The 22,181-nt window shown below is 36.4% G+C and overlaps 1 protein-coding gene across 1 annotated transcript in view; it reads right to left on the bottom strand.

Annotated features, from left to right (window-relative positions):
* Positions 1–22,181, bottom strand: part of LOC150081718 (uncharacterized) — a 1,674,628-nt gene that overhangs the window by 1,084,223 nt on the left and 568,224 nt on the right. Inside the window, exon 7 of the mRNA XM_090378825.1 lies at positions 21,434–21,532. Coding sequence (XP_090234951.1) covers positions 21,434–21,532 — 99 coding nt within the window. The remainder of the gene's footprint in view (positions 1–21,433; positions 21,533–22,181) is intronic.

The raw sequence follows: 22,181 nt of genomic DNA, 5'->3' as shown, positions 1-22,181 counted from the left end.
CAAATTACCAAGTCTCTGACAGGGAATATCAGAATGGACATATGCACAAGTACCATCTTTGAGGCGAAAGGAATCATACAGCGAATAATTTGGGCAACTGAGATGAGCAGTAGTTGAATCAACCAATAGCTGAGATTCTATCAGAAAAAGTATATAGGGTTTGGCAGACTGCATGTAGAAATGGATATCGTTGAGATTAGAACTGAGACCATGTATATTTGTGAAATGAATTTGGAAGCATTTGGGAGGTTCAGATCTTTTCGCAGATAAGCTTACTCTATTAGTTTGACAATTCATGGTTCATTCAATAGTAAGAAAAAGTGGGTGGGACATGCTGTGTGAAGTTATGAAATTTTTGGATATAGCATACACATGGTAAGAATATACCCAGATCCTTGATGGGGGGGGGGCATTGTCGAGGCCATGACAATGCCCCTGCATACACACTACTCGGACTCCCTCCAGTCACTATCTTGCAGAATAGAGGTAGCAAGAGGTAGTACACTAGCTGATCCGGAAGCCTCCTAGAGAGTTACCAATAGGTTCAGTCCAGTGTACTAACTAGCGGCCGGCATGCGAACACCTTTTTGAGCTGTACCCTCAAAATGTAAGGAAGATTGGATCCCGCCATGATGTTCGTCATAACCTCAAAAGTCATCAATCATACTGCATGATGGAAGAGATGGGGAAAGGTTGACCGGAACTTAGCTCTGGAGAATAAACATGGATTCCAACAGTTCAAGCCTCCAATAAGCATAGTGGTGGTATTACACCAGTTGATGAAAGTCATCTACCACCTAGTACTGCCTGGTAACACAGGCAGTACTAGGTGGTAGATTTTGCTTCTTGTTGATGCAGCATCTTTCAAATTACTTCGTACGATGTTTCGATGAAAATTTAATTGATTATTTTTTTTATCTCTGCTGTCATTTGGCGCAACTTCCATGCATTAGTGACGGTCATATCTAACATGTATGTAAACAGGACCCACCACCATTTCTTGCCTCTTATTGCTGTCCTGTACAAAGATATACATTGGTCTTGGGTATCAATGCCACCCATTCCACTATTATACGATGCAAATGATGCTGGTTGTTCTACATTGACCTTAGCTTTTGCAGTCTTTGACCAACATTTTACATATTGTAATGGTTCAACAAAATCATAATTGGTAAGAACAGAACATACATTATCTTTGCCTTTTATACATAATATGCCGTTGATGACATCAAACCTACAGTCATAAGTACCTCTTTCCATTTTTTTCATTTCTTTAGATGCCATAATAGAACAGTGTTGAACTTGTTTGTCCCTCACAGTTCCTGTAGCTCTTATTTTCTTCTTCTTTTTCAAAAATATTAACACAAGTACATTGTAAAATAATCATTGAAAAAAAACTATGTAATTTGATGGATCCAGCAAATGTTCCAATAAATCAATAACCGCTCTTGCACCTGCAGGTATACTCTTCACATTTTTGGTTTCTTTAGTTTGTTTTCTGCAATAGACATCGAAAGCGTAACAATACCCTACCTACCATCCAAATTTTATAACCAAACCTCACTTGTTTCCCCTTGATAAATTGTTTGGCTGGATAATGTCCAAAATACTTCACCATTGACTCGCTATTGACAGATTCTTGTGAAAAAACCCCACTGGCAAAATTGCTTTATGAGCATATTCATTATTGGCCTAACTTTGTAGTTCGATCTTGATAATTTCCAATTTCATCATTATTAGCCAGATGTACAAATCTCTTCATTTCTAGTTATCGATCTCTTGACATGGCATTATAAATGCACAAGACACCAAAGTCCTTGTCCAGCAACCAATACATTCTTCCTTGAGGAAGGTTGTGATATCCTGTCAAAAGCAATATTTCAATAAAACTTAGCATTTCTTTGCTGGCGATAGTAAATTCATGATTGTTTTTTTGTCAAGTGTATATTATCGTTTGTTTGCATATATAGTCTATAATTTCATCATTAAGAAGTTTTTTGAATATTTTAGGTGAGGACAAATCTTTTAAGTCATTTTTCACAGCATCTAATCCACTTGTAAAACAATATACATTTATTCCGAAAGGTGCATATTCCAGATGTCTCTTCAGTCATTTCACTTTTTCAAGATATACTGTTGAATCACTACCACTTTTATCTTCTGGGACATCTTCTTCCAGGGATAAAACATCTTCTATATTGGTATTTTCAAATGAAATTTCCATAGAACCAGGAATTTCTTTAGGAAATGAATAAAGGTCCTGTAAAACATCTTCATTAAACTCTTCAGAATCTGTCAACTCGTCCAAATTTGGAGGTAATATGCAAATTTAAAAAACCTCATTATCGTTAGTTTCTTGATTTGCAAGGTCTTCGATAGCTTCCTCAAGTCTGGTGTATTTCTTCTTGCCATAAAAAATCTTTGGTTCCATTATCAGCGCCAGTTTATGATTCACTATAAACAAAAATAAAACTTATATACAGTAATGCCTAACATCCCCATTTGAGGATGGTAAGATACAAGCAAAAAAAAATAACTAGAAAAAATGTAATAAATGAAATTTTGTTCATACTTACAGCATATATTTTGTCTCGAAATTTGAAGGTAAAACAAAGCCAATTAAAAAACACTATTAAAAAAAAAAATTTCATGATAACCTCTGTGAATCACTAGAAAAATAAATCGGAATCTTGCAACGGTTACAAGATCGGTACTGAAGACATCTGGTGCTGATGGTGGTATATTAATCATTTCGTGATGTTTATAGATAAACAATATAGAGAAATATTTCGTGGAATTGCAAAAGCTTCAAAATAATAACATTTTGAATTAGCATTCCCATATGTATGCCCACAGCGTACGCCTGGCGCTAATGAGTTAAATAAGGCAGCAAAGGAAGTAAACAAACCCTTAGCCATAATTATGTGAGAATCCTTGGATTCAGGGGAGGTCCCCCATGAACTGGAGATGTGCAAATGCATTCCCAATTCACAAAGTGGGATCAAAGGAAGACATGAGTATTGACAAACCAGTTAGTTTAACTTCTGTTACAGGTAAAATAATGGAGCACTCATTAAAGAAGCATTGCAGGATCATCTAGACAAGACTGCAGTTATTGTGACAGAGTGGTAATTAATGGACACTGCTCTTTGTGGACTAATGTTATTAATGGAGTCTCCAGGGTTTGGTGTTTGGCCCAAAGTTTTATCTATTTATCAATGATTATGATGAAGGTATATCAGGGTTAATGTCCAAGTTTGCAGACGATACAAAGGATGGTAGGGTTGTTAATGATAGTACACTACTGCAATAGTATCTATAAAAGTGGGGCAGATGGGCTGAGAGGTGACAACTGCAGTTTAACATTGACAAATGCAAAGAAGAGCATATGGGTAGCAGTAACCCCAATGTAATGTACTAACTGTGCAGTACTACACTCAGGGTAGTATTGCACAGTTATACAGTACTACAGTGCAAGTAGTAATGCACCATTGCCTTATGAAAAGTTTAACTTTTCATAAGGCAATGGTCAGGCCACACCTTGAGTACTGCATTCAGGTCTAGAATGCCTCCTTTTAGGAGGCATGTAGAGTTGCTGGAACGAATACAGAGAAGGGCAACGAGACTGGCAAGAGGAACAGAGGGATTTACCAAAAAACGCTTGTGCTGCAAATTTCAGCATCTGGAGACTAGACACATGTGAGATGATCTGACTGAGGCATTTAAGGGTTTGAATGGAATGAGCAAGCTCAATGCTGATGGGATTCTTACTCCTACTCAGAATACACACACAAGAGGGTTCAAATTCAAATTTCGGAAGGATGGCTGCAGAATAGATGTCAGGAAGTTTGCCTTTAGCCAGCAGATGTCTGTTTGTTTGATGTCAACAGCAGGCATCTATTGTTGTGGAAGTTGACAGCGTAAATAAATTGAATGGAGAACTAGACAAACTATTGGATGTAATGAATATGTGAAATGGGAAGCATTTTTATTTTGGCTGATGTTGTATAAGATTGCTTTCTTGCATAATTTTCTACTACTAATGGTAATGCTAATATGACCAAGATGTCAAGTGGGTGACTTCTAGCTTGTGTTGTAGACCCTTCTTGCATCATATGCATCTACTAATGCTAAAAGACTTGTAAGCTTATATTAGCAATAAAAGGAAGGGAGTGAATCATGTTGGGCACTTGATAACTATGGGTTAACTCAGTGGTCTTTTTTCAACTGGGGTGCAGTGGTACCTTAGGGTGCTGCAACAACATTCCAGGGGTGCCATGTAATTTGGATTTAAGTTGCTTAAACTTAATTTTTTTAATTTATATATTTTATTTCATTATAAAAAGGTGTACAGTATCTTTTTAATTTTGTTGTGATCTATAATTGATGTTTATTTAGTACCTCTATATAAACAATAAAATTATTATATATTAATTATGAATTGTAATATTGTTTTAGCTATATTTTTGTAATAACTATCATAGAACATATTTTAATATTATATATATATATATGAAAACCTGTTCATATATTACAATAATGAAGTAGTTAAGAAAAATACTAAAAAATATAATATGAAAATTAAGAAAATCAACATAAAGCTATCATTAGAGGCAGCAAAATGCACATTCCTCCACATGATGCCCAATGTATAACTGATATTAAATATTAAATCAAGACTAATGCCAGTTGCATGGCAAAACTGTTGAGTGAAAATAATAAATTAAACAATGACTAATCAACAGGGAGGGAGAAGAAAATGTATCACAGAACATATTTTTAATATATAATATTAAAAATATGTTCTATGATAGTATCAATACTAAAAATTGTAGCAGAAAATCTCCAAATAATTTAGAAAATCCAATTAAAAATAATAAATCAATTTTAAAATTTTTAGAGCCAATTACAAATTTTATTTTATTTTGCTCAACAGCTTTTGCCATGCTAGTGGCAGTTCAAACTCTAAAGAGGAACTAAATGACTTTGTGATAACTGAAAGTAAAATGGTTTAAGATGGACATAAAAAAGGAACCTGGGGTGGATGAAATCCAGCCAATTATATTAAGGGAGGCAGCAAAGAAGGTAAGCAAACCCTTATCCATAATTATGAGAGCATCCTTAGATTCAGGGGAAGTACCTATAGACTGGAGAAGTACAAATATATTCCCAGTTCACAAAGGGAGGATCAAAATGAGACATGAGTAATTACTGACCTGAGAGCTTAATGTCTGTTCCAAAGAAAATAATGGAACCACTGGTTAAAGAAGTAATGCAGGACCATCTTGACAGGCATGCAATTATACTGCAATCACAGCATGGATTTATCAAAGGGTGGTCTTGTCTAGCCAATCTGATCAGTAACGGTGATTTAGTGACCAAAGAACTGGATGCAAAAAATAATTTTGATATCATATACTTAGATTTCAGGAAGGCTTTTGATACTGTTCCATAAAAGAATGCTGTACAAACTGGAGCAATGTGGTATTAAAGGTAAGAAGGTAGAGAATGGTTAACAATGGACACTGCTCTTCACGGACTAACGTTATTTATTAATGGAGTTCCCAGGGTTCAGTGTTGAGTTCATTGTTGTTATTAATATTTTTTTTTTTTTTTTTTTATGTGAACCCCAAACACGAGAGGTATTAGAACCTACAGTACTTAGTACCGTGCTTGGGTTGGAGTTGAGAAGACAAAAGAAGATATTTGTTGACATTGGACTTGAACTTCTGTAGATTGTAATTTTCAGGAAATACGTATGAAGGAAGGTTGTTCCAGAAAATGGCAGTTGAATGAATAAACAAGGAAGATGAAAAAAGTTGGTTCTGTGAGTTTGAAGTTCGACAGTAAATGGATTTTGGCTGGTGGCTGCACATGTTCGGACTGTTTTGAAAGAGAGAGCGGGAATTATAGAAGCCAATTCAGAAGAACAGTGCCCATGGAAGTATCTGTAGAAGAGGCATGCAGCAGAAACAGTACGTCTATGAGAAAGCGAGTGGAGAGACTCTGTTAGAGATGAATCATTAATTAACCTAACTGCCCTCTTCTGAATGGAATCAAGAAGCCTGAGAGAGGTTTTGGGGGCACCACCCCAGATGTGGGAACAATATTCCATAGCAGGGCGGATTTGCGATTTATATAGAGTGAGCAGCTGTTTGGAAGAAAAGTAACGCCGAGAGTGAAAGAGCAAACCAAGTTTTTTAGATGCAGAGGAAGCAATATTTGTAATGTGCTTGTGCCAAGAGAGATTAGAAGTCAGGGTAATCCCCAAAAGAGATATGTCATTTTGCCTAGAAATCGGAGTGTCCCTAAAGATAAGCATAGGAGCAGAAGAATCCTTTTTGCGAGATATAAGACAAGACTGAGTTTTAGAAGGGTTGAAATCAACTAAGTTGTCTTTGCCCCACTGGAGAATTACCTGAAGATCGGCATTTAAGGAATTGGTAGCAGATTTTCGAGAAGTTGAAGCTGATTGAGCAGGACAAGATTTCTCAAAATGGAAAGTGGAATGCAATGTGCTATCATCGGCAAAACTATGGATAGGATTGCCAGTCAATGGAAGAAGGTCATTAATATACAAAAGGAAAACAGTGGGAGAAAGAACTGAACCTTGGGGGACACCGGCATTAGTGGAGAAGTTAGAAGACAGAGAGCCATCTACCATCACCCTCAGTGAGCGATCAGAGAGAAAACTGGATAACCAATTACTAAAAACAGTTGGCAAACCATAAGATGGAAGCTTGTTTAAAAGACCTTTATGCCAAACACGATCAAAAGCCTTTGAGATGTCAAGAACAACTACTTGTGTTTCACTGACCGTTTCCATTGAATTAGTCCATAAATGGGTAACATAAGCCAGAATATCACCAGTGGATCGACACTGACGGAATCCATACTGGCGATCGTTGATCAGATGGAAGGTTTCTAGGTAGTTTAAGAGTTGGCGGTTAATTGATTTCTCCATTACTTTAGAAAGAGTAGAAGTAATTGCAATGGGACGATAATTGGATGGGAGGGATTTGTCACCCTTTTTAGGAACTGGCTGGATATGAGCAAATTTCCAAGCAGAAGGAAAAACACCTTTCGAATAAGACAGTGAAAAAAGGCGGCAAAGAATAGGAGTAAGTTCAGAAGCACAGGTTTTGAGAACAAGTGGAGAAATACCATCAGGACCTGAAGCTTTCTTAGCATCAAGATTCATCAAAATCCTTCTGATATCCTTTTGATGGAAGACCACAGGAGGCATTGAATGGAGCGTGTTGGGAATGGTGGGAGGTGTTTTACCAAGAACATTAATACATGAGCTGGAAGAAAAATGGGATGCTAGCAGGTCAGCTTTATCCTTGGCTGAAGTGACAACAGAACCATCTGGTTTGGACAGAGGTGGGAGCAGAGATGGACAAAAGTTGCGGCCAATAGCTTTGGCAAGAGACCAGAATGCTCGGCTACCATTAGGGCAAGAAGCAAGTTTTCTACTCTTAGCCTGTTCAAACTCTAGTTTGGACTGATTAATAACTGCTTTACAATTGTTACGAGCTTTGGTGTAGGTAGAAAATGAAACTGAAGAATTAGAAACAAGCCAATTATGATATGCAACATTCTTCTCTTGGACAGCCTTAGCACATTTATTGGAAAACCAAGGTTTAGATAAAGGACGAGATTTTAAAGTGCAGTGTGGGATAAAGGATTCCATTCCTGCAAGAATAATTTCACTGACACGATCTGAGCAAACGTTGACATCAGAAGTTTTGAAACAGTAATCCGACCAAGGAAAAGAAGAAAAGAAGTCTTGCAGGTCGTCCCATTTTGCATTCTTGTAATGCCAAAGAACACGAGGTTGGGAATAGCCATGAGATAAAGGTTCCATTGGAGAAGAGACGATCACCAAGTTGTGATCTGAAGTGTCTAAAGGACCGCTCACTTCGACCGTGTACTTAAAAAGGTTGTTTGTGAGAAAAAGATCAAGCGTATTGGCTGTATGATTAGGATTGTCCGGTATTCTTGTAGGTAAATGAACAATCTGTGCTAGATCATTAGTAATTGCAAAAGCCGCAGCATCTCGACCTGCTGGGTCGGTGTGACTAGAAAACGGAAGCCAGCTGGAGTTGTGAACATTAAAATCACCAAGGAAAATTACATCACTGTTAGGAAAGTTGGACCGGAGAAAGTCAAGTTGCAAAGAGAGGAAGTCAAAGAGCTCCAAGTGATTAGTGGAGTTGGGAGAACGGTAGAGACAACAGATGAATTTGACACAATGAGGTAGAGAGATTTTAAGCCAGAGAAGATCAAAGAGAGGAGATTCCAAATTGCCAAGTCTCTGACAGGGAATATCAGAACGGACATAGGCACAAGTACCACCTTTGAGGCGAAAGGATTCATACAGCGAATAATTTGGGCATCTGAGATGAGCAGTAGTTGAATCAACCAATAACTGAGATTCTGTCAGAAAAAGTACATGGGGTTTGGCAGACGGCAAGTGGAAATGGACATCGTTGAGATTAGAATTGAGACCACATATATTTGTGAAATGAATTAGGAAGTGCTTGGGAGGTTTAGATCTTTTCGCAGATAAGCTTGCTCTATTAGTTTGACAATTCATGATGTATTCAATAGTAAGAAAAAGTGGGTGGGACATGCTGTATGAAGTAATGAAATTTTTGGATATGGCGTACACGTGGTAAGAATATACCCAGATCCTTGACATAATGTGGCCTCGACAATGCTCCTCGCATACACACTACTCTGACTCCCTCCAGTCACTATCTGGCAGAGTAGAGGTAGCAAGATTATACACTAGCTGATCCGGAAGCCTCCTAGAGAGTTACCAATAGGTTCGGTCCGGTGTACTAACTAGCGGCCGAACTGCGAACACCGTTTTAGAGCTGTACCCTCGAAATGTAAGGAATATTGGATCTCGCCACAACGTTCATCATAACCTCAAAAGTCATCAATCATACTGCATGATGGAAGAGAAAGGGAAGGGTTGACCGGAACATAGCTCTAGAGGCTAAACATGGGTTGCACCACTTCAAGCCTCCAATAAGCAAAGTGGTGGTATTTCACCGGTTGATGAGAGTCATCTACCACCTAGTACTGCCTGGTAACATAGAGGGGGTGGCGTTTCTCCATGTGGTGTGGGCGTCACACCTCGACCCCTGCTTACGTTGGTTCACACCTGGGTGGTCACCCACCATGTACTTGTGCATGGAAGTTATACCCAGGATTACTAACAGTCCCACCATCGTGAAGGTGCAAGCAGAGGATTTGGCTGTCACAGACCGTCCGGACTTCGCGAAAATTGGGTCCACTTGACTTGAGTGTTACCCGAATATCAGTTCCATCAGCGTTTTAGACTCCCAGGTAGCAAGTACAGCTTGTCTGGCATATCTGAGAGAATGTCTGTGACAACCTCAAGGACCAACTTCAATTTATCAATGATACTGATGAAGGTATATCAGGCTTATTATCTAAGTCTGCAGATGATACAAAATAGAGGAAAACTGGATCCCTGGACTGAGAAATGGCAGTTGAAGTTTAACATTGACAAATGCAAGGTACTACACACGGGTAGCTAGTAACCCCAGAATAACTTATCTACTGTATGGTACTACACTCGGTAGTGGAGAATGAAAAAGACCTGGGGACAACTATGCAGTCGGATATTAAATTATCTGAGCAGTGCAGACATTCTGCCATTACGGTGCATGGAGTTTTGTCAATTATATATAGAAAATTTGCTAGCAGGTGATGATTATCTTTGTATATGGTCATGGTTAGATTGCATCTTGAGTACTGTATACAGGTCTGGAGGCATCACTTTAGGAAGGATGTAGACTGATGTAGCAGGTGCAGAGAAGGGCAATTATATTGGTGAAGGGAACAAGAGAGTGCCTTACCTAGAAAGACTTCAGTTCTGCAAATTGCAAAGTCTGTAAACTAGGCATCTGCGGGGTGACCTGATTGAGGTGTTTGAGGCATTTAATGGATTGAGTAAGCCAAATATGAATTGCATTCGTCCTCTCATTGAGACTACACACACAAAGGGACATAAATTCAACTTGAGGAAGGATGGTTGCAGGATAGATATGTGGAAGTTTGCATTCAGCCAGCAGGTGGTTGATTGTTGAAACAGGCTTCGATGTTTTAGAAATGGATGGTTTGAATAAATTCAAAGGAGAACTAGAAAAATTCTTGGAGGGTATGAATGGGTGAACCATTTTTTTTTTTGGCTGATGCTATATAATCTTCATTTCTTGCGTCATTTGCTACTACAGGTTAAATATCCCCAATCCGAAATTCCGAAAACCGAAACTTTTTGAAAAATACTCGAAAGTTCTGTGATGCGTTATGTCAACATCAGTAAAGTGCCAATTAAAATCAACAGAAGGTGTCTATGTCCATTACTCACCTTTGTTTAGTTTGTTCTCTGCTCTATGGTGCAAAGATATTGTAGAAAATGTCAAAAAAACCTGACACCCCGTTAACAGCGATAAGAAGAAGAGGAACCATTTAAGTTTATCTATAGAACAGAAAGTGAATTTGTTGAAGAAACTGGGCAGGGGTGCAAGTGTGAGACATCTTACAGAAGAGTTTGGTGTTGGAACAACCACCATCTACAACATGAAGAAAGAAGGATATACTGTTCAAGTTCTATGCTGAAGGTGTCGCCATTGTGTTTTGAAAGAGTGGATCCATCAGTGTCAGAATGAATACATGCCACTTACCGATCATCTGATCATGGAACAAGCAAAGAACTATCATAAACAACTGAAAATTTAAGTCAACTGTGAATATTCAACAGGCTGTTTACAGAAATTCAAGAAAAGACAAGGCATTAAAATTTTAAAGATTTCTGGTGATAAAGATACAGCGGAGAAATTCATTGACGAGTTTGCCAAGGTCATGCTGATGAAAATCTGATGGCAGAACAAGTCTATAATGCTAATGAAACGTCACTGTTTTGGCATTATTGCCCCAGGAAGCCACTAACTACAGCTGGTGAGCAGGGCTGTACTTATGAACAGGCACATGAGGCACTAGCCCGAGCCTCAACACAGAAGGGGAGCCTTGCATGGCCTCTTTAATCTCAAATTTTTAAAGCAAACTTTGTATTGCAACATTTTTGCTTAAACAGATCGTAAAAATAATTGTTTTTTTCTGATTATATTTATATATGCAAGTTTTTTTTTTCTTTTTGGACTCTGGACTTCTGATAACTTTAACGGGGGCCCCGTAAGAGCTCAGTGCCTCGGGCCCCGAAAAGTGTAAGTACGGTCCTGCTGATGAGACAACCCCCCAACAGGAATTAAGGATGCCAAGGACAGATTAACTGTGCTGGGATGTACTAATGCAGCAGGCACACATAAGCGTAAACTTGCTGTGATAAGCCAAAGCTTGTGTCCTCGCTGTTTTAAAGGAGTGAATTTCTTACCAGTCCATTATTATGTTAACAAAAAGGCATGGATCACCAGGAACATCTGTTATGATTGGTTTCACAAACATTTTGTACCAGCAGCTCATGCTCACTGCAGGTTGATTTTGATTTGGTAGTTGTTGGCGCATCGGCTTCTGTGGCCATATTGCACCTCCCAAGGTTTTTGCAGTACTTTGATCCAAGCCCGAGGCGGGAATCGAACCCGCGACCTTTGGGTTGCCGGGCAGGTACTTTACCCACTCAGCTAGCCCGGTCGGCCTCACTGCAGGTAAGCTGGACTGGATGATAACTGCAACTGCAAGATTTTGTTATTTCTTGACAACTGTTCTGCCTATCCTTCAGCTGAAATGCTCATCAAAAATAATGTTTATGCCATGTACTTTTCCCCCGAACGTGACGTCATTAATTCAGCCATGTGACCAGGGTATCCTTAGTTCAATGAAGTGTAAATATAAAAACACTTTCTTGAACAGCATGCTGGCAGCAGTAAACAGAGGTGTGGGTGTGGAAGATTTCCAGAAAGAGTTTAACCTGAAGAATGCCGTATATGCTGTTGCAAACGCTTGGACCTCAGTTTGTTATGTTTGTTATTTGGTTTTTAGGAGCATTAGCAACTAAGGCCATATTGCTCTGGGAATATGCGGTGGTCATTCCCTGACCTTTCCGCAACCTCCGTATTTGGTGGTGACGGGCTCGAACTCCAGTCTAATCAAGAAGTGTATGCTATGCACTGCTGCTCCTTCCCACCTGGCTATGGAGGCGCCATTTGGACCTCAGTGACTAAAGGCACAGCATGTCTGGAACATGCCTGGTACACCCTTTGGCCTAAGAATATGCTCAGCGATGATGATGAAGAAGCTAATGATTTTGAGAAAAAGATTTCTGAACTCCCATATGCAAAAACAGTGCCTTTCGAAAAAGTGGACATCGAAGAAGTCTTTAACACTGATAATGAGACTGCAGTTATTCATTCAATGACTGATGGTGAAATAGCTGAAATGATTTTGAATCAAGGGGATCATGGTAAAAGTGACAATGAAAAGGACATTGTTAGCATTGCAGTAAAAATGCCTATTGATGACAGGGTGAAAAAGTGTGATGAATTCACTGGACTAAAACATCATGCTTTTATAACAAAACAAGAAATAATGTCAGTTTATAAAATAAAAGAGACTTCTACAACAAAAACCTTTGTTAATGAGGCAAATTACTATGGAAGATGCATTTAAAAGGGCCATTCAGACAATGTCCTCTCATCCCTGAAGGATCCCGTTCCTGGTCCCTCAACCGCTTGTGTTATTCTTTCTCAAGATGGTAAATAAAAGGAATTTTTTTCGCATGAAATATAAATTATATTTGTTGCATTTATATTTTTTTGTTTGTTGCATTTATATTCTTTTAGAAAACAGAGACTATAGTGTTTTTTTAATAAATCAAATTGAATTTTTTGCATGAAATCTAAATTTTATTTCCACCTTATTGCAATTCCACCATGCCATGTATTCCAAAATCAAAAAAATCTGAAACCCAAAACATTTCCGGCCCCAAGCATTTCGGATTAGGGATACTCAACCTGTACTATTACTACTAACCACTTCCACAGCACCGGATGGAACAAACTTCCACGCAGTGCTGTGGTGAAGCTTGATGGAAATTGGCTAAAAGTGAATTTCCACACATCTATCCTCTAACTCAGTGCTTTTTGATGTTTTTTTTTAATAACGGCACCCCTAAGTAATTTATTTTATTTTGTGGCACCCCTACTCAATTTTCTGCCTGTTAGATCCGATTCGCTCTCTGTATATATATATATATATATACATACAGTAAGTGCTGGTTATAATGATCACATTTGCAAATTGATTTCGATTCTAATAAGCGAAAATCGACAAATATTATCCAGAGGCTATAAAAATGAAGATATAAAGCAAAAATTTACACGTTATTACCAATTAAATGATACGTAAAAATCGAAAGAATATTCCGATTTTTACGTTCCGAACAAAATAAAAATAAATTTATACTTAAGTACATAGCTTAATTAATATACATATTAATTAAACATAACAATTTGTAATATGATTATAATTTAAAATAGTCACTTTAGGTTGCTTTAAATTATCATTACAAAGTCTATTTATAGATTTTTCAATATTGTATAAAAGTCTATATGCACGATCACTTGCACCAGTTTTTTTCCAACACTCTCCTCAGGATGGCTATAGCTTCACAAGTTTACCGTTTTGTAACTGGAATTCGTTCAAGTTCATCTTCATTTTCCTCCTCCTCAGCAAAATTATCAGTAACAGACTGGGCAATTTCTTCATCTGTTAAAGCTGTAGTAACTTGTAGATCACCATCCATGTCTACCCAATCATTAAACTCCTGTTCACCCATGTCTTCGGGCTTTTCAACGTGATTAGTATCGTGACTTAGTTGTCCATCATGAATAATTAATCCACATTTTTTGAAACAGTTGCTAATGCACCTGGAATGAAGTTTCGGAAACTTCATTCCAGGCACTCATTGTCATATGAAGTGCATCTAGAACAGTTATCTGCTTTGCGATATTGGATGATGTTCCCAAACCTTCATCTATAGACTGGATATCCGATCTATAAAAGGTCTTAAAGGTTTTTATTATTTCCTGGCCGAGAGGATGAATCAGTGATATGGTATTTGAAGAGAGAAAAACTAATTCAATGTTTCTGAAAGTCAACTTTGGATGAACTGGGCAGCTGTCCAAAACCAATGCAATTTTTTTGTTTTTCTAATCCAATTTCAAATCCCATTTACGAAGATAATCTTCAAATAAAGAAGCTGTCATCCAAGCATTGGTATTATTGGCATATTCAACAGGCAGCTGTTTCACTCCTTTAAAACATCTAAACGATTTACTCTTGCCGATAACTAACGGCTTCATCTTGATTGTTCCCATCATGTTGCATGTTAAAAGAACTGTAATCCTATCCTTGATCTTCTTTCCTGCAGATGCAGAGGAATTTTTAAAAATTATGCAGTGATATGGGGTAGCTCTGTAGTACAACCTGGCCTGTTTCATCTGTATTAAAAATATCTTCAAGATTATAAGTGCTTAATACAGTTTGCCAAGAGGTTTTCAGCTGCAGAACTATCGGAATCCTGTTTTTCTCCGAGAAGTTTTTTGTAAACAATATCATGCCTCTCCTTTCATCTTGTCAGCCATCCGTCCGTCGCCTTAAACTCTTTGTGTAGTTTTTCAGCAAAATCATTAGCTTTTTGAAGAAGAATGATACGATTGATTTACGCATTAAATGAGCTGGCCTGTTTGAAACAAATGAACAGAGCTTCATCTACTGTTTAGCATTTCCCTTCATGCTTCCTTTTTCTGGTTTCACTAACCACATTACTGTTTAATATGTGACGTTAATAGGTGACATGATTAACAATTTTGATAAAGATGACTGGGGCACTCCTAATTTTACTGCCACTCCCTTTGAGACATATTGCCCAAGTTTAATTTATTGTACATTTCTATAATTCGTAACTTATCTTTTACACTCATATTCACTTTCTTTCTGTTCACTGACATTTTTTTTGGTAGGAAAAATTTAAAACACAGTAAAATCAATAACAATCAATAACAATTCAATCAATAACAAAGCACACAGCATACACAAATTGGAACTAACATGAGACACACAAGTGAGACAAAGTTTAGATATAGAAATGAAGAGCAGATTTCAGTGAGGAGGAAATATATTTCACCATAATAACGTGAAAACAGAATTCCAGATATCAGTATTATCGCAAATGAATAAGATCGAGTTTACTACCCGTTTGTTGCACTAACAGAAAAGCCCAATAAACCGGAAACTGCAAATTGTTTTATGGTTGTGACCTCTATAAATGTGACCTCCAGGCTTTAGAAAATGTGCTTTATAAAAATACCACAGAGGCATTCAAAATTGATTCTTATAACTGAAAATGATTCCAGTAAACAATGAAAGTTTAGTGCATTTTATTTATTTGGATCAGTTCTTCGAAATTCGATTCTATTGAGTGGCTGATTCTAATAACCAGTGATCACTATAACTGACGCTTACTGTATATATAGTATATATATATATAAATGGGTATTCAATGTAACTCTATAAAGGTAATGTTTAAAGAGTTACATATGAAAAAGGTATACAGTTGATGAAATAGTTTCAGTGAATGCAAAATTAATAAATAGGTATGACAGATGCACCTAAAAGTGCAAAGCAGCATTAAAGGATGCAAGATCAAATATAAGTTGTATTAAAAAGTTGTATTAATATATTGAATTAAATATGCATAAATGGATGTGATAGTTATACAAAGTGCCAGCAACTAGCAGGGTGAGGAAAGTAGAAAAAGAAGTGTAGTAGATTTATGAAAGAATGTTAAAATCCTGAAGTTTATGATAAATTAAGAAAAATTATAGGCTGAATTACCAAGCCAATATAAAGTGGGGGAACTGTAAAGGAAAATTAGTACATCAAAATAATAATATAATGCAAATAAAATGGAAATAAAAATTAAAATGTTATAGCTGTCATCAGATATGGGGGGAACATATCTAGAAAATTGTCAAATATAGGTAATACAAATATGCATGATCTGATGTCAGCAGAAATAATTATAGATACATGATCAGGTATTATAAGGTTAGGCCTCACAACCCCAGCAAGCTTAGTGTCTTTTAATTACTTTTTATCTTTCTGCTGTCTATTTCTAATTTCTTCCCATTCATTGAAATATTAGTACAATATGAGGGTGAAACGAACGTTCCTACTATCCTATTTCTATCGCTATTTTTCTTCTTTATTTATTTAAAATACTCCTTTTTTCCTTCCCCTTCCTCAATTTAATACCTCACCCTTATACCATTTGCTTGTTGTAAATTGATTTCGTATCTACACAAAATTAAATCCTACAATAAATTCTACATATTCATTTTAACATTTTTCTATTTTAACTAAATTATTTATACCTCAATAAATTACACTGCGTTGGGACTACATTGTCCATACTGCATTAGAAAGTGCTAATTTCTTTATAATGACTTGTTTTGGCCTTTCACTTTTCTTCTACTATGGACAAGTATAGAAACGCAGTTCCTGATATATGGTGAGGTGTAGTCCCCTGATGATACATGATCATGTATATATAATTATTTCTGCTGACATCAAATCATGCATATTTGCATTACCTATATTCAACTATTTTCTAAATATCTTCCCTGCATATCTGATGACAGCTATAACATTTTCATTTCCATTTTATTTGCATTATACAGTAGATTCTCGATTTTCCGGGATAGAGGGTAAAATAAAAATACTGGATAATTGATTTCCCAGTTAATCCAAAAATACAGTAAGTCCCCAACATACATTCCAGGACTTCTCACCTAAGTCGAGTTTTATGTAACATAATATCCTCAGAAGAATGAAGAAAAATAGTTATATATTTTTCAATTAGTTATATATTTTTTATATATTAGATATAGTATGAATCAGAGCTGTAATAGTTATACAAAGTGCCAGCAACTAGCACTAGATGAGGCTAACTACATCACCTTTCGAGACAAGGTGTACAAACAAATTTTTGGATTACCAATGGGTTTGAGCCTGAGTGGCTTAATGTCAGAGATCTATCTCTCAACGATTGAGCAGATACATTTGACACCTTTTCGTCCCCGTATCACATACTATGGGAGGTATTTAGACGATGTTCTAGTTATTACCGATAGTAGTACTATCCAAGATATTTTACATTCGTTTAACAATATTCATTCTAGACTCAAATTTACATTGGAAAGGGAAGATACGGATACTAAGTCATTAAACTTTCTAAATTTCACGCTTACCCGGGACTCGAACAAAATACAATTTAGCATCTATCGAAAACCCACAAACACCGGTATGCTTCTACATTATAATAGCTACCACCCGTTCACCTACAAAAGATCGATTATCTTTAATCAATTTCTAAATGCCTATAAATATTCAACGACGGATTCTGCTTTAGACTCAGAAATACAAATATTAACTAGCAGATTCTTGAACAGGGGTTATCCCATTAACACAATAAATCGAATTAGGGTACAAGCTAAGGATAGGATACAAAATACTGCACCAATCAACAATAGTAATATCAAAAAATACTTTATTTCTGTCCCATATGTTGAACAGTGGCACAAACAGCTTAACAGATTCTTTAAAGATACCGAATTTAAAATTATAGCTAGGCCTATACGGAAGTTACACACTATACTGAACAATCGCTCGGTTCTTTCGGCGTTCGCAACACAAATTAATGATCTAGTATACAACATTTCTTGCGGTGATTGCGACTCGTCTTATCAGGGTTCCACGCGGTTTTCTCTTAATATCCGTGTAAATCAACACGAAGCCTCTGTTCGTGCTTCTCGTTCAGCAGCGTCAGAATTAGCCTTTCATGCCATTAACGAAAAACATACTTTTTTATTTAACGAGGCCAAAATACTTAACGTTCAACGTAATTATACGCGACTATTAATTGCAGAAACCGTTGAAATTAAATTACACGAGAATTCTGTTAATGTTCGGCGGCCATATTTGATCTCCGATGCGTGGACCTTTACGCGCATGCGCGAAGACACAATCACTATTTAAGTTGCAGGTTTAGCCTGATTCGATAATTTTCATTCCTGTGATCACGACAGTCAGTCGAAAAGCATTGTCAGCTTCAGGAAGGAAAATCGTTTTGAATATTTTCGTTAGATTCTTTTAATTGCGTTAATTTGAATTTTAATTGTTTTGAATTGATTTTGAATTGTGTTAAATTGATTATTTAATTATTTATATTTTACTTTAATTATTTATATTTTACTTTAATGTACCGGGAAGTTGTCGATTTTTTCGTTTTTTCCGTTTTAATTTCTGGAGGGTATCATACGGAAGTGTTCCACGTACTATATTGAGGTAAACTCCTCTTATTAATTTACTAATATATTAGATATATATATATAGAAAAATAGTTATATATTTTTAATTAGTTCAATTAAAAACTTTATCTGGGAGCAGTGGTGCAGTTGTTGGAGTGGCACATACGAAAAGAAAACATTAATTTAAAGGAAGAAATTGTACAGTAAAAACTGATGCGTGTTTTGCAGCCTTGGTTATCATAGTTGACTTCATTGGTGCCAATCCCTTCACCGCTTCTCATATTGTCTTTTTCCTTTATTATTGTGTTTACTGTTGACACTGACAAAACTAAATTCCGCACGATACTTGTTCATGTTTAACCATTTTCAAACATCCTTATTTTAATTTTCTGATCCGAATCGATCACTTTTCTTTTTTTTTTTGATAGATTTACTTGTCACATTATCTTGGTTGGCACCACGATAACGGTCAAAATGAAATTTTATGTAAAGAATCTCACAGGGTTAAGGCAAAAACTCACTATTATCACCACATGCGAGCTCACAAGAGTCCCCAAAATTATTAATGCTATTTAAGACTAGATTTAGGCAATGACAGGCTCTCTCCAGGGATAAATTGATTGACAAGGCTTGCATCATGTACTCCCTCTTATCATGTCTGGGCAGAATTGCAGATACTTAAATTTAACCCTAACTCATGCATTTTTCCCAACACCGCACTGTTAATTAGCATTAGCATTAGCATTAGTAGAGGCATTTGATGCAAGAAAGCAAGCTTATGCAGCATCAGCCAAAAAAAAAAAAAAAAAAAAAAAAAGTAACATAAATAAATAAAAATAACCACTTCCACTTCACCCCTCTGTTCGTTCGAAATACCTGTCCAGCTGAGCCTTAAACTTATTTAGGCTATCAACTTCCACGACAAGGGATGGAAGTCTGTTCCACCCACCAACCACCCGCTGGCTAAAGGCAAATTTCCGCACATCTATCCTACATCTGTCTTTCCTCAATTTGAATTTATGCCCTCTCAGGTGATTTTTCTGAGCTAGAGGAAGAATCCCATCAGCATTGAGCATGCTCAAACCATTCAAGGCTTTGTACACCTCTATCAGATCACCCCGCTGGTGCCTAGTTTCCAGACACTGTAATTTGCAAAACTTAAGCCTTTCTTCGTAAGAGAACCCCTTTGTCCCATTCACCAATCTAGTTGCCCTTCTCTGTACTCGTTCCAGCAGCTCTACATCCTTCCTGAAATGAGGCCTCCAGGCCTGTATACAGTACTCTAGGTGTGGCCTGACCATTGCCTTATACAAGGGAATAATCACCTCCTTATCCCTGCTAGAAAAATGCCTATATATCATTGACAATACACCATGAGCTACTCTTGCAGCTCGTCTGCACTGCTCAGAGAACTTCATATCTGCCTGCACCACCACCCCCAGGTCCCTTTCATTCTCTACCACTGTCAGTGTAGTACCACAGAGTTGATACGTTGCTCTGGGGTTGCTGTTTCCCATATGTAGTACTTTACATTTGTCAATGTTAAACTTCATTTGCCACCTCGAAGCCCATCTGCTCAACCTTTCCAAATCCTGTTGCAGCAGCATAGTGTCAGTAGTGTCCTTGACAACCCTGCCAACCTTCGTATCGTCTGCAAACTTGGACATTAAGCCTGATATACCATCATCAATATCATTTATAAATACAGAAAACAATAAAGGCCCCAATACTGAACCCTGAGGGACTCCACTAATAACATTAGTCCACGATATAATAAAATAAAGTAATTTATTTTATTACATCGTAATAAAATAAAGTAATAAAATAAAATAAAATATTTTATAATTTAAAATATTTTAAAATATTTTATTTTATAAAAATAAAAGTAATAAAATAAAGTGAATATAAGTTCTAATGTTTGATCAAAACCATGAAACTGGTTTGTTTCAAAATGTTTATATGTCAACCAAGGTTAACTACTGCTAAATGTGAAAGTACAAGAAAATATTAATGGAATGATACAGCACAATCTATGATTAAGTAATCACAAAATAACCAGTGCATCGATGCACCATGGATTTATAAGTTTTAAAACAAATAAATTCATGGATTTTGTGACTGTGTTGTTTCTTTCACAGAAAGTTATAAGTGAAAGTAACTTTCAGATGAAATTCTCAGGAATATATGGTGAAGTTTACTGAATAACAAGTTAGACATTTGATTTCAATGATAACCTGACAGGATACACTTGGCAATTAAAAAAAAAAAAAAAAGAAAAAAAAAAAGAAGAGGTGTGTTAGACATTTTGTTAATAATGAGAAGCATGATGCAATTTCAACATAACAGATTTTCTTCATATTATACTCAATGTGTGAGGGAGTATTTACATAACTGTTTTCCCCAATCGTTAAATAGTTCACACAAACCCGGGACATGGAAAAATCGGGCCTTCCCATTTGGGATTACTATCTTTGGAGCCACATGACAAGCTTAATGTACAAAACAAATGTTAACTCAAGACCTACAGTGCTGCATGATATTTGTGTAGCATGTTTTAAATACATGCTAAAAAGTACACAGAATTCCACAAAAAATGACTCCTAGAACAATTACTGCAATTTTGCTTTGCATATTTGATTGTTTGTTAATAAATATGTAACAACTTGCTCTCTTTAACGTTTTATTTGAAACTTTTGTTCTATCTTCAGAACTGTTCTACTTCAGATGAAATGGAGGGGAACATTACATAATTTCAATTCAAACTTACCCAAATAACACTCCTCAGATGTTTTGCGAGAATCTCTAATACACAACCCTGTGTTTATTATTTTTATGGAGTGACAGATGCTTATGTTGGAAGAACTGATACTTACTCCATTTACAAACTAATTATCCTGGATAACTGTTAAACTTATCGTACAGAAAATCTCAAACATTTCAGAAAAATTAGCATCTTTCTCTTCAGTAAAATGAGATAAACTAAACTGCACAATTTGGGAATACCTTTACCTATAGCTGTTAATAAATAATCAGAAATGTCTTTTCAAAAGCAATAATAGTTTTCTTACCTTCGCTGCATAATTAACATCTGCTCCCTTTTCCAATAATAATTTAGCAATATTTTCATTTCCATAGTGAGCCGCAATATGAAGAGGAGTGAATCCACTCTGAAAAATTGGAAAAAGAAATCATTACTACATAAAACTATTAAAATATGTTACAATTATTTTAATACACAATCCTAACCAATCATATCAAGCAGAAAGAAAGAAAGAAATCTGAAATATTTCTTTCTGAAATATTGTATAACTCATCTCTCTTGAACAAATAATTCATGCAAAGGTGAATATAATGAAGTTAAGAATCTGCTGATTAAGGTACCCAATTTTGCAATAAATACTATGACAGTAAGTAATTACACTAGAAAAGCAAATGAAAAAATTTACAGTACATTTAGTTGCTTATGTAATTAATAACAACATCAAAGGGTTACTCAATGTTCTACTTGCACTTTTATATGCACCTTCACAAAAATTAGAAGGCCAGTCAACGAGGCATCATCATACAATATCCATGATTATTGGACTTAGTTATTAGTAATAATGATGCAATACATTCATGATTATACAGCATGTAAACACACACACACACACACACACACACACACACACACACACACACACACACACACTTCACAATGTATTGAGAAAACCAAGACCACAGAATTAATACATTGTATAAACTAGTGTATTTTCCAGGCTGCCTTGCATAAATGTGACAGGAAAAATCCAGAAATTATACTTGAGATAATAACTA

Source organism: Mastigoproctus giganteus, chromosome 8 (genome assembly GCF_048544385.1).
Source record: "Mastigoproctus giganteus isolate SK-2022 chromosome 8, ASM4854438v1, whole genome shotgun sequence".
Lineage (NCBI taxonomy): Eukaryota > Metazoa > Arthropoda > Arachnida > Uropygi > Thelyphonidae > Mastigoproctus > Mastigoproctus giganteus.
This window is presented reverse-complemented; position numbering and strand designations above follow the sequence as displayed.